Below are 11,317 nucleotides of genomic sequence, written 5' to 3'. Positions count from 1 at the left end.
GTAAGTCATTTTAGTTTTTATTTTAGGAAGTCAGATTTTCCTGGCCCTAAGTCCTAAACAAAGCTGCTTGGATTGCTGCTTTATAGAAAAGCAGTTCTCAACCTTTCTTTGCCCCTGCTCATGTGCTTGGCAAGCTCTCACCTGAGGTGTGACATAGGTAAGGTGTTGCTGGCACCAGTTATGATTCTGTCCCCTCTGATTCTCAGGGGCCTCAGTTGGGAAGGCTGAGGTGGAAGGCCCTAAGTGTTGTGGTGTCTAAGTCCTGAACAGTTGCAGAAGAGGTTTTTGTAGGCACCCCTGAGCAAAGCTGAGAGGGATGCAAAATTCTGACCCTGGGGAGGCCCAAGCCTAAACCAGTCCAAGGATCAAGGTGTTGCTTACACCAGTGATCCTCTGTGGATCACCCTGAAAAAATACCTGTGCAGCACCCTATTCTATAGGACCCAACCTTTTGAATTGTGGTGGGGGGGATCCAGGTGTGTGCATTTCAGGAAACCACCCAGGTGATTCTGATGTTTTGCTGTGGGGACAAGCACTGCTACTAGAGGACATTTTACGAATAATCCTCTTAGCTTGATTCTGCATAAGAGCAGATGGCATGAGTCTGTGCTGTTCTCTACCATGGGATAAAGGGAGAAATCTGGGAGCTGAGGAAAGTGTGTGCAGGCAGTGGGGCCAGCTTTAAGGAGTTTACCTAGAAGGGGTAAAAATCACATAATCCTGTATTATGATAATGATGATAAGGACTGACTCTCCGATGCTAGATTAAGTACTCTCCCACTGAACTACATACATCTCCAGCTATTTTTAATTTTTGAGACAGGGTCTCACTAAGTTGCTCAGGTTGGCCTCAAAAGTTTTGATCCTCCTGTCTCAACCTCCACAGTTTGTGGAATTTTCATGCATTAGTTTGAAGTATAAAAGCAATACATGTACCTGACAAATATTCAAATATAGAAATACATATGATTGGAAAAAGTCCTCTCATTTTAATCCACCATGGTAACAGTTTTGGATGTAGTATTCCAAATCTATAGAGAACTCTTCCCTGGTCCCTTGAAGGAGGCAGGGTACTTTAGTGAATAAGAGTACTGGGCTCCCAAGCTGATTAGGGTTCAAATCCTGGCTCCTCTTTTCCCCATGCACTTTAAGTCTTTCAACAAACACTTGGATCTTCCTTGGTACCCGCCAGTATTCAAAATGCTGAGAAGGCAACATCGGTTTTCAGGGAATTTGGGGTCTACCCAGTGGGAATAACAGATAATTTGAAATTCAATCAATGTTATTAAGCAAATAAAGTAACCACTGAACATGTGTCCTTGCTAGTTTATGCAGGGTGGCCAGGAAATCCTCTTCTTGGAGAAAAACATTTGAGTTGACTTGAATGTTGACATAGACTGGGGTGAGGAGACTGTGCCAAATAGAGCAACGACAAGGTAGGGGTAAGTTTAGAAGGTGGGAGGACAGGAGGGCATTGGGGTGGAGAGAATTAGATGGGTTAGGCCTGACACACAGGCCTTTGCATGAATTTTATTTCAAGTGCCATAAAGCTGCCAGAGGGCTATGAGAAGGGGGCTTCAGGGTTTTTATTTCTGCAAGATGGCCCTGGGAGCTGGTGGAGAATATATAGCAGGGGACAATAGAGAGCCAGGGAGGTTGCTGCTGAGGTTAAGATAGGGGACGATGGTGGCACCACTGTCACTTGGGACAAGGAGCGCCTCCTCTCAGCCTGTTTCCCTAGCTGTAAAATGAAATTGGCCTGCCTTGCTGAGTTCTTGTGAGAAAGGTGACAATACTTGTAAGCGCTAGTCTAGTGCCTGGCAACGATAGGGAATGGTAACAACGGTTGTTTTTGGCCTCTCGGTCTGTTTTCAGTGATTGGATGAACCTGGAAGTTAAATAAAACCTGGGATAATTTGGAGTTCTAAAATTTACTTGCCGGGTGCGGTGGTGCATGCCTGTAATCCCAGTGGCTCAGGAGGCTGAGATAGGAGGATCAAGGGTTCAAAGCCAGTCTCAGCAATAGTGAGGCACTAAGCAACTCAGTGAGACCCTGTCTCTAAATAAAATCAAAATAGGGCTGGGGCTGTGGCTCAGTGATTGAGGTCCCTGAGCTCAATCCCCAGTACCCCCTTCCCTAATTTCTTAAATTATCACCCTTTAAAAGTAGGAAAGAAGTCTGGGAGCAGTGACACATGCCTGTGAATCTCAGCCGAGGCAGGAGGATTGCCAGTTTGAAGCCAGCCTGAGCAATTTAGAAGACCCTGTCTCAAAAAATAAAAATGAGGGGCTGGGGATGTGGCTCAAGTGGTAGCACGCTCGCCTGGCATGCATGTGGCCCGGGTTCGATCCTCAGCTAAACATACAAACAAAGATGTTGTGACCGCCAATAACTAAAAAATAAATATTAAAAAATAAATAAAAATGAGGATGTATCCCAGTAGTATATCACTCTTGAGTTCAATCCGCGGTATCAAAATAAATGAAAATAGAAAAGGGACATAGAGAGGGTCCTGGTCTCACAGAATTCCAGCTGTCCCAAGACTGGAAAGTTGGCGTGTACCTGGGACAGAGAGAGTAGAGTTGGGAAAATGAGAGCCAGGATGGAGAAAGACCCTGCCAGAATCAAGAGTTCACACCTGGCCTCACAGGCAAGGTCCCTGTCCACTACAGAGCTGGGATGTTCAAGCTCATTGAAAGGGGTAGTCATGTCAGTTCAGATTTTACACATCTGTGCAGAGGACCACCTCCTCCATCCAACCCCAACAGTCACCACTCCCTTGCCTCTACCTATGTGCTGAGCCCGACTGCCCAGGTGCCTCTCTCTTAACCTCTCCTGCTTTTTCTCAGCCTGAGCCCTTCCCAAGCTTTCCTAGCTACGGGGACCTATAGGCCAACCTTTTTGGCAAGTCAGCATTGAGCCACCTCTTCTTGAGATCTCGTAGTGCTACATTGTCTGTTGGCCAGTGGTGCCAAGGAGCTTGAGGTATCACCTCACCTTCATGGTCTGGGGCAAGATCAAGGTTGGTCCGTCCCCTGCACAATGTTGCAAGTGTTCTGAGAGGGGTAGGCAAGGGCCGAGGTAGCTCAGACAGAATCCAGGTCTCTTCTGTGGAAGGATAGGGGGGCTGTCTGAACTCAGACATCCTTCTGGGGTTCCAGGATTGTCCCAGTGAAATAGCTAATCATTCTCTGGGGTATGAAGAGAGATTTCCTCTGCCATCCTGATCCCCAAGCCCCTTTCCTGTACACACAAAGAGGCCCCAGAGGTTCAACTCAACTCTTGGCCATGCTGTTAGAAGAATAAATAAATAAATAAAACAACCACCATGTGCTGAGCACTTAGTACGTGCAGGTGCTGTGCCAAGTGCTCTTTATCATTTTACTTAACCTTGACATTTATTCTCCCAGATGGGCATTACACCTACACTTTCCAGGTGAGAGCAAGGTGAGCCCAGAACTGTCTGATAATGAGCTTTGCCCACTTAACCTCATTCTGGGGGACCTCCTGCTGGCTCATTCTAAATCTCTATATCCACTTATTCTCTTTCTGTCAGTACCTTCTCCTTGGTCCACCAGCTGCTCAGGCCTTCAGAGTCTAAAAAGTACTTCCTTCTTCCCAACTCTTCTGACAGGAAGCTCATTTCTCTCTCTGGCCCTAGTGGATTTTAACCTGGCCTTGGGGTTCCAGGAGGCCCTGAAGGTCACCCCTATTTCCCAATGGCAATTCTGGGGCTCACTCTTCTGATTCTGATTCTGGCAGGGGCTTGGTCTTGGGTTACTTTCTTCCTACTCTGCCCTCTTACTGGGTGGGCTTTTCTTGGCACTTTGCCACACTGGGCCATGCCCAAGACTCTGCCTTCAAGATCTGCAGCCCAGAAATCCCTGTGACTCCAGACTCATCCCCAGAAGCCTTCTGGACCCTGGTCAGGTACATTGCTGTTGTCTCCCCCAGCTATGTTCCCTTGCTCTTTGCACATTCAGTAATACTAGGTCCACTCCATTCCTCTGCTAAAGTTTTGTCCATGTGGGTCTTCCTGTCTGGCCTCAATTCTTATAGCTTCCCACTGGGACCAATAGCAACTTCTGGACTGATCTCCCTGCCTCTGAGCCACCTACCTCTGACCTATCTTCTACACCGAGGCCAAGCATCTTTTAGTCAGAGATCTGACCCAGCACTATCCTGCCTGCAACTGTTCATGGGCCCCATAATCTGTAGTCACAGTCTTTAAATGTGTTGCTCACATGTCCCTGCCAGCAAAATGTTTTTGAGCACATGTTCCCTTAATGTGTGTTCACTCATTCTTCAAGATGGCTCCCAGTGATCCTTTTTTCTCAAACTCACATCCTTGTGTGATTCCCTCCTACAATGAGTAGGGCTGAGGCCAGTAGGATAGTTTCGAAATGATGGACTGTTATTTCTGAGGCTAGGCCATAAAAGGAATGGTGCTCTTGGATCACTCACTCTGGCAGGAGCTGGCAGCCATGTTGTGAGGACATTCAAGTAGTTCTGTGGTGAAGAACCAAGTGCTGCCAACACCCAGCACTAACTTGCCCACCATGTGAGTGAGTCCTCTTGGTAGTTATCTTCCAGTCTCTTTCAAGTCTTCAAATGAACATAGCCCTGCCTGAAATCTTGGTTGCACCCTTGTGAGAAACCCCGAGTCAGAACCTGTGAGCAAAGCTGCACCCTGATCCTCAGAAGCTGGGTCCTGGAGTGGACCTAGTATTACTGAATGTGCAAACAATCCCATATTTTTTAAGTTGTGAAGTTTTTGGGTAATTATTATTATTTTTTCTATACTGGGGAATTTTTTTAACCCAGGAGTGTTCTATCACTGAGCCATATCCCTAGCCTTTAATTTTTTTTTTTTTTTTTTTTTTTTTTTTTTGCTATTGTTACTTTTTGTGATGCTAGGGATTGAGCCCAGAGCCTCTCATATGCCAGCAAGTGCTCTACTGCTGAGCCCCACCCTCAGACCAACCTTTTAAAAATTTTTATTTTGAGACAGGTTCTTGTTGAATTATGGAGAACGGCCTTAAATGGAGATCCTCCTGCTTCAGCCTCTCAAATTGCTGGGCTTATAAGCATGTGCCACTGTTCCTGGCTGGGGTAATTATTTTGTAGCAAGATAACTAATGCACATTTACAACTGCACAAACCTATTAAATACATTATAAACCATATAATTCTAAATAGAAACATAAAGATTAATATGTGTGGTTCATGCCTGTAATCCCAGTGGCTCCTCAGGCAGAGGCAGGACGATTTCAAGTTCAAAGCCAGCTTCAGTAACTTAGTGAGGCACTTAGCAACTCAGCTAGACCCTGTCTCTAAATAAAATATTTAAAAAGGCTGGGGATGTGGCTTAGTGGTTAAGCACCCATGGGTTCAATCCTAGGTACAAAAATAAAAGATTAATATGGATGCATATGTGTGTACACACACACACACACACAAACACACACACAATACAGACAACACAATACACATACATATACACATGTTTAGCTTTAGTCCAAGCACAGTGGTATAATCAATAAATGGAGAACTTGGTATAAGGTAGAAAACAGATTTCAAAACATTTTATTTCAATACAAAATGCAAACAAGAAATGCATAGTTGGTAAGTGTACGGCTTTCTGCAGTTTTATAAGCTGAGCATCACTGCATGACCAGCAACCAGACCAATAAGGTGGACCTTCCCTCACTCCCCGACCTTCCTGTGTTCTCTGCCAGTCTCTACCTACTGGGTAATCAGTATTCTGACTGAATTAGCATAGGCTTGTTGGCCTGAATAAACCAGATTGTAAGTGATAAAATCAGAGAGTGTTAAATTAACAACCCAATTGTCACCAAAATCACTGGCCATGGGCCCAGTGCATGTAAACAAACACAAGGGTTTTCAGGACACAGAAATGAGGGCACACACACAGAGCTGTCACTCTTTATGCAAGTGATGTGTTCCTGAATATCTCACATAAACTAGACAATTCAAGTCTATTTTTCTTGAAATATCTGCAAAGCAGGATTTGTACAATTTCACATTTGGAGCCTTAAGAGAGACTTGTTAGCATCTTTAATGTTGCCCAGTTTCTATAATTTAAATTATGTTAATTTCCACTTAGCATAATTTGAATTCAGACAACCCTCTCTGAAGCCCATGATTTAGCATCTCTGGGGCCCCAGGACTGTAATGTGTGGATGGAACGGGAGCCCAGTTCTGGGGGCAGCACATAGAGTGGAGCCAGTTCTTCCTCTGCTGCTTTGACAAGCTATTGCCAACCAGGGCCTTAGCTTTCTCTTCTGCAAAATGGGTTGTGCTGGGGGATTATAAGAAAAGTGAATGAGTGAAAAGCCTTGGGATACATAGCAGGAGTCAGTGGAAGTTCCTCAGCATCAAATCAGCTGAGGTTCCCCCTGCCCCCTGTCCTCCATGCTGCTTGAAGGATTTCAGACTCTGCAGAAAAGACAGGGAGTCAGGTTAGGCAGGCTGGGGAGCTGGCCTCCCGGGTCACAGACCTGAATTGGGAAAGAGCAGGGAACTGGTCCGTCCCTCTGATCCTGGTCAGGGATATTTGGAGACACCAACAATTCTGGGAAATTCAGAGGTGGGGAGTGAAAAGGGCAGAAACAGAGGGGGAAACAATACAGTGCATCCCAGTGCCCCCAGGCCTGCTCCCCTTCCCAAAGGATTTAATGAGGTGTGTGAGAGGTGATTGGCTTGTGGGTATGTGTGGGAACAGGCCAGAAGACTCCCCTTCCCTGGGGAGGAGAGCAGAGGCAACTCATCCCCCACTCCAACCCCTAAGTTCCAAATCTATTTCCATCTTTGTTTACTGTCCAAAGTCCCAAACACTAGAGATGCCAGATTCCGCGTGCTCAGACACACAGACACCCATACACACAGACACACAGGTCCAGGGCCCTCATATGGACCCTGCCTCCTCCACTCCCACTGTTCAGGGCTGGCCACCAACTCCAATTCTCCAGGTTTCAGCCCCTTTCTTAGCCTGGGATCTGCATAGCATCCAGGGACCTGGGAGCCAGACCTACAGAACTTCAGCAAGTAAAATGGGGATGGGGAGAGAGAACAGTTGAAGGAGTGATTGAAGGGGCTCTCTCTCTCTCTCTGTGTGTGTGTGTGTGTGTGTGTGTGTGTGTTTGTGTTGGTGGGGTTGGGTGGAAAAATTGCAGAGGATGGATTTTGGATGTAGGCCTTGGAGGGGATGAAAGAAAGAAGAGTCTCCATTGGGTCACTGGTCAGAGGTAAAAAAGGAACAGATCCCACCCTCTAGGCCCTGTTCCCTTCAGCCCCAAACTCAGTTCCAACCTTGGCCTTGTCTTTTCCCAGGTCCAACACCAGGCCTATCATGACGAAGGAATATCAAGATCTTCAGCACCTGGACAATGAGGAGAATGACCATCATCAGCTCCGAAGAGGTGAGGAACACCTCTCCCATCTAAAACAGGAGTATTTGGGAACCTCTTGCCCCCTTAGTCTGCCTTTTTTCTGTGACACCTGGCTCTGTCCTTGGGTCTGACGCACTCACATGGAAAATGGTGGTCGAGTCCCACATGTTAGGGGAGGTGCAGGGTGTGGGATTAGAGTCCCTTTCTTGGTGACAGCTGCCCAAGCTTCCTTACTGTGTTACCCAATTCTCAGGATCTTGGGCAGGGAGTGAACCCAAGGTATGGGAACAACTGGAAGCTGGAGAGGTGGGCTTATCTATTCAGAAGGTAGTGCCCTCTTCATTTCCTCTTCCAACACAGCTGTGGAGAGGCTTGGACAGTGTGTGTGGGTGGGCGCGTTGTCAGGATCAGCTTGGCCAAAGGGGTTAGGTTAGGAAGACTGTAAAAAGGCAGAGGGTCTCTGCTCTGGGACGGATGAATCCCTTTCCTCGTGCATCCAAAATAAGTTCCCTCTCCCCACTTCTTGGTCTTCCAGAGCAAAAAGGAATCATTTGTGGGGATGGTGGGTACTGGGGAAGAGAGCGGGAAGGGGAGGCCCCTACACTCCAGTTCACAGGGACCAGACTCAGTGTCATTCTCTTCTTCATGGGTGAGCGAGACCCTGCCTTTTGACTGCATGCACATGAAGATGGGTGGTATTCACAGAGAGAGGAAGAAACCTCTTCACTTTCAGGGGGCACAGTGACAGACTCCCCTAGGTGGGCCTCTGATGAGGTTCATTAGCTGCAGTGTCACAGTAATGCCACTAGGTGTCAGCAAAGTCTCAAGGCTTTGGCAATGCCAGGGAAGGTCAAAGATTTGCGCCCCTGGGGATCCTTATTCCCTTCCCCACCTCCAGTTATGCTGGCCCTGCAAAGTGGCCCATTGCCTGGATTTCTTAATCTGTATGGTTCCTCCTAGTCTACTAGAGTGGCCTTAGCCTGCTCCTCACCAAGTGCCCTGCACCTACTCCAGGCTGGCCTGTGTCCCTGAGCTCCTGATCCTCTCTCTTGCAGGGTTACCTCCTTCTCAGCCTTTTTTGCAGCGGCTCTGCTCCGGACCCCGCCTCCTCCTGCTCTCCTTGAGTCTCAGCCTTCTGTTGCTGGTGGTTGTCTGTGTGATTGGATCCCAAAGTGGGTGCCCAGGGGTGACAGGGAAGGGAGCAATATTGTGGGGGGATGTTAGTGATGGGTTCAGTGCTGGTGAACACAGTCTCTTCCTGTTTTCATCCCCATGGCCTCTCCTGCACAGACTCCCAGCTGAAGGAGGAGTTGAAGGCCCTGAGTAAGACCTTCAGCAACTTCACAGTGAGCACTGAGGCTGAGGTCAAGGCCCTGAGCACCCAGGGTGAGGGGGATTAGGGTTGGGAGCTGGGGCAGGGGGATGGTTAGGACATCTGGACACTGAGCAAGTCTCTTCCCCCAGGAGGCAATGTGGGAAGAAAGATGAAGTTGCTGGAGTCCCAGCTGGAAAAACAACAGCAGGACCTGAGTGAAGGTCAGAGTGTGTGTGTGTGTGTGTGTGTGTGTGTGTGTGTAGGTGCAGGGTATGGAGTGCAACTCTCAGACCAAGCCAAGGCTTCTTGGCAGGGGCATCTGTGATTGGTCTTCCCAGAGAAATGACAGATCCCGCCCCTCATGTTCATACTGACCTTATTTCCCTCTCACATTCTCCTCCTCCTGCTCCCCTTCTGTCCTCTGTCTCCCCAGAACACTCCAGCTTGCTGCTCCACGTGAAGCAGTTTGTATCTGACTTGAGAAGCTTGAGCTGTCAGATGGCTGTCCTCCAGGGCAATGGTGAGGGGGCCACCCAACCCCACTTTTTGCCCCCCCTTCCAGGTAGCGCTCCAGGCTCTTCACCCTCCCTCTTCCCTCTCAGACTCTGTAAGGACCTGCTGCCCCATTAACTGGGTGGAACATGAAGGTAGTTGCTACTGGTTCTCCAGCTCTGGGAGGCCCTGGCCGGAGGCTGACAAGTACTGCCAGCTGGAGAACTCTCATCTGGTGGTGATCACCTCCTGGAAGGAGCAGGTGAGGCCCTGGTGGGCTCTTCTGGGAGATTGACTTTGTGTAAGGGAGAGGTCACCACTCCTCTCTTCTCTTTCCAGAAATTTGTCCAGCACCACATGGGCCCTTTGAACACCTGGATGGGTCTAACAGATCAAAATGGCCCTTGGAAATGGGTGGATGGGACTGACTATGAGACAGGCTTCAAGTGAGTGGGTGTGACTGCTCAAAGCTTTGTGTCTGGCACCTTCCCAACCTCTGGCTCCAGGGTGGGAGGGGCTCCTGGGGATGTTGGCTGAGTCTGGCCTCCTGGGGCACCTGGCTGTCTCCTGTCTACAGGAACTGGAGACCAGATCAGCCAGATGACTGGTACGGACATGGGCTGGGAGGAGGCGAGGACTGTGCCCACTTCACCCCTGATGGCCGTTGGAATGATGACTTCTGCCAGAGGCCCTACCGCTGGGTCTGTGAGACAGAGCTGGGCAAAATCAACTAGGAGCCTTTCTCCCCCTAATTTATTTTCTCAATGCCTTGAGCTGCTGAGGTCTGGGATTGGAAATCCTCCTATGTGGGGGTCTGCACTGTCTTGGGGATTTTCATCTAGGATCTAAGGGGAGGGGTGAGTGTACAGTGCTGTTTGGAAGGGTGGGGTGATGGCAACCCATGACACTTTCAGCAGTGTGAAGCTTATTATTGACAATTTTTTTTTTTTTTAGAGTAAAAGGAAGAGAAATATATTTAAACGTTCTATGAACTGTCTGGTTACTGGGCATTAGGAACTGGGAGGGGCCTGGTTGGCATTAGGAAGACCTGGACAGGTAGAGGTATCATGAGAGCTGAATGGGCTTTGGGCCAGATGGTCTGGGTAGTAGTCCAGATTTGTTATTTGCAAGTGTTGAGCTTGGGCAAGTAACTCTGTTCTATGAAACTCAGCCACAAGATAGGCTTGTTAGTGGGGACCATCTACCTGCTCCAGATCTAAACCACCCCAAGTTGTTGAGTGCTTCAAATACCTTAAGTGAGCCATTTGCATGGCGACCTCTATAATCCAAGCTATTCAGGAGACTGAGACAGGAGAATTACAAGTTTGAGGCCAGACAGTAATTTATTGAGACTCCATAAAATAAAAAAGGCTAGGGAAGTGACTCAGTGGTAGAGCACTTGCCTAGCACGTGTGAGGCTCAGGGTTCAACTCCTAGTACCACAAAACAACAACAAACAAACAAACATCTTGGATAAAACTCACTGGCATCTATTATATTCAGTGCATTAAATAGAAGTCACATTCATAAACAGGTGACAAATATCATGAATACATACAACCTGATTCACCAAACATATAAGGACAACCAGGACCTTGAAAGAGAAGCATTAATATTAACAGAATCAACAGTCAAGCCTGGGAGTGAGGACCAATTAGGACTTTACAGATACTTCTGGAAATAGTAACAAAAATAGACAAGAGTGTTTGCTCACATACAAGACATATGCTAATTTCAAAAACAAGCAGTGCTCTGACCATAATACGGCAGTTAGAAATGGAGAGCAAAGTACATCCTGTAAAAAATGTATCAACAGCCAGGCACAGTGGTCCATACCTGTAATCCCAGGGACTTGAGAGGCTGACTACAAGTTTGAGGGAACTTAGTGAGACCCTGACTCAAAATTAAAAGAGGAAAAAGCTGGGGATGAGTATGGTGGGGCACACCTGTAATCCCAGCAACTTGGGAGGTTGAGGCAGGAGGATCACGAGTTCAAGGCCAGCCTCAGCTACTTAGGGAGACCTTAAGCAATTTTGTGAGATACTGTCTCAAAAAAAAAAAAAAAAAAAAAAAAAAAAAAAAAAAAAACGGGCTGAG

At 47.6% G+C, this 11,317-nt stretch overlaps 1 protein-coding gene across 1 annotated transcript; it reads left to right on the top strand.

Moving 5' to 3' along the window:
- Positions 1-7,373: 7,373 nt before the first annotated feature.
- On the top strand, positions 7,374-11,222 carry LOC143409451 (asialoglycoprotein receptor 1). Its single transcript, XM_076869724.1, has 8 exons — positions 7,374-7,443; positions 8,469-8,585; positions 8,704-8,799; positions 8,878-8,949; positions 9,162-9,248; positions 9,331-9,482; positions 9,560-9,666; positions 9,798-11,222. Exons 1-8 carry the CDS (start codon positions 7,374-7,376, stop codon positions 9,952-9,954), a joined length of 858 nt encoding a protein of 285 aa, XP_076725839.1. The 3' UTR covers positions 9,955-11,222.
- Positions 11,223-11,317: the final 95 nt, after the last annotated feature.

The sequence above is a fragment of the Callospermophilus lateralis genome, chromosome 11 (genome assembly GCF_048772815.1).
Source record: "Callospermophilus lateralis isolate mCalLat2 chromosome 11, mCalLat2.hap1, whole genome shotgun sequence".
Classification (NCBI taxonomy): Eukaryota; Metazoa; Chordata; class Mammalia; order Rodentia; family Sciuridae; genus Callospermophilus; species Callospermophilus lateralis.
Note: the sequence above shows the minus strand (reverse complement) of the source record. Positions and strands in the feature narration are given on the sequence as shown.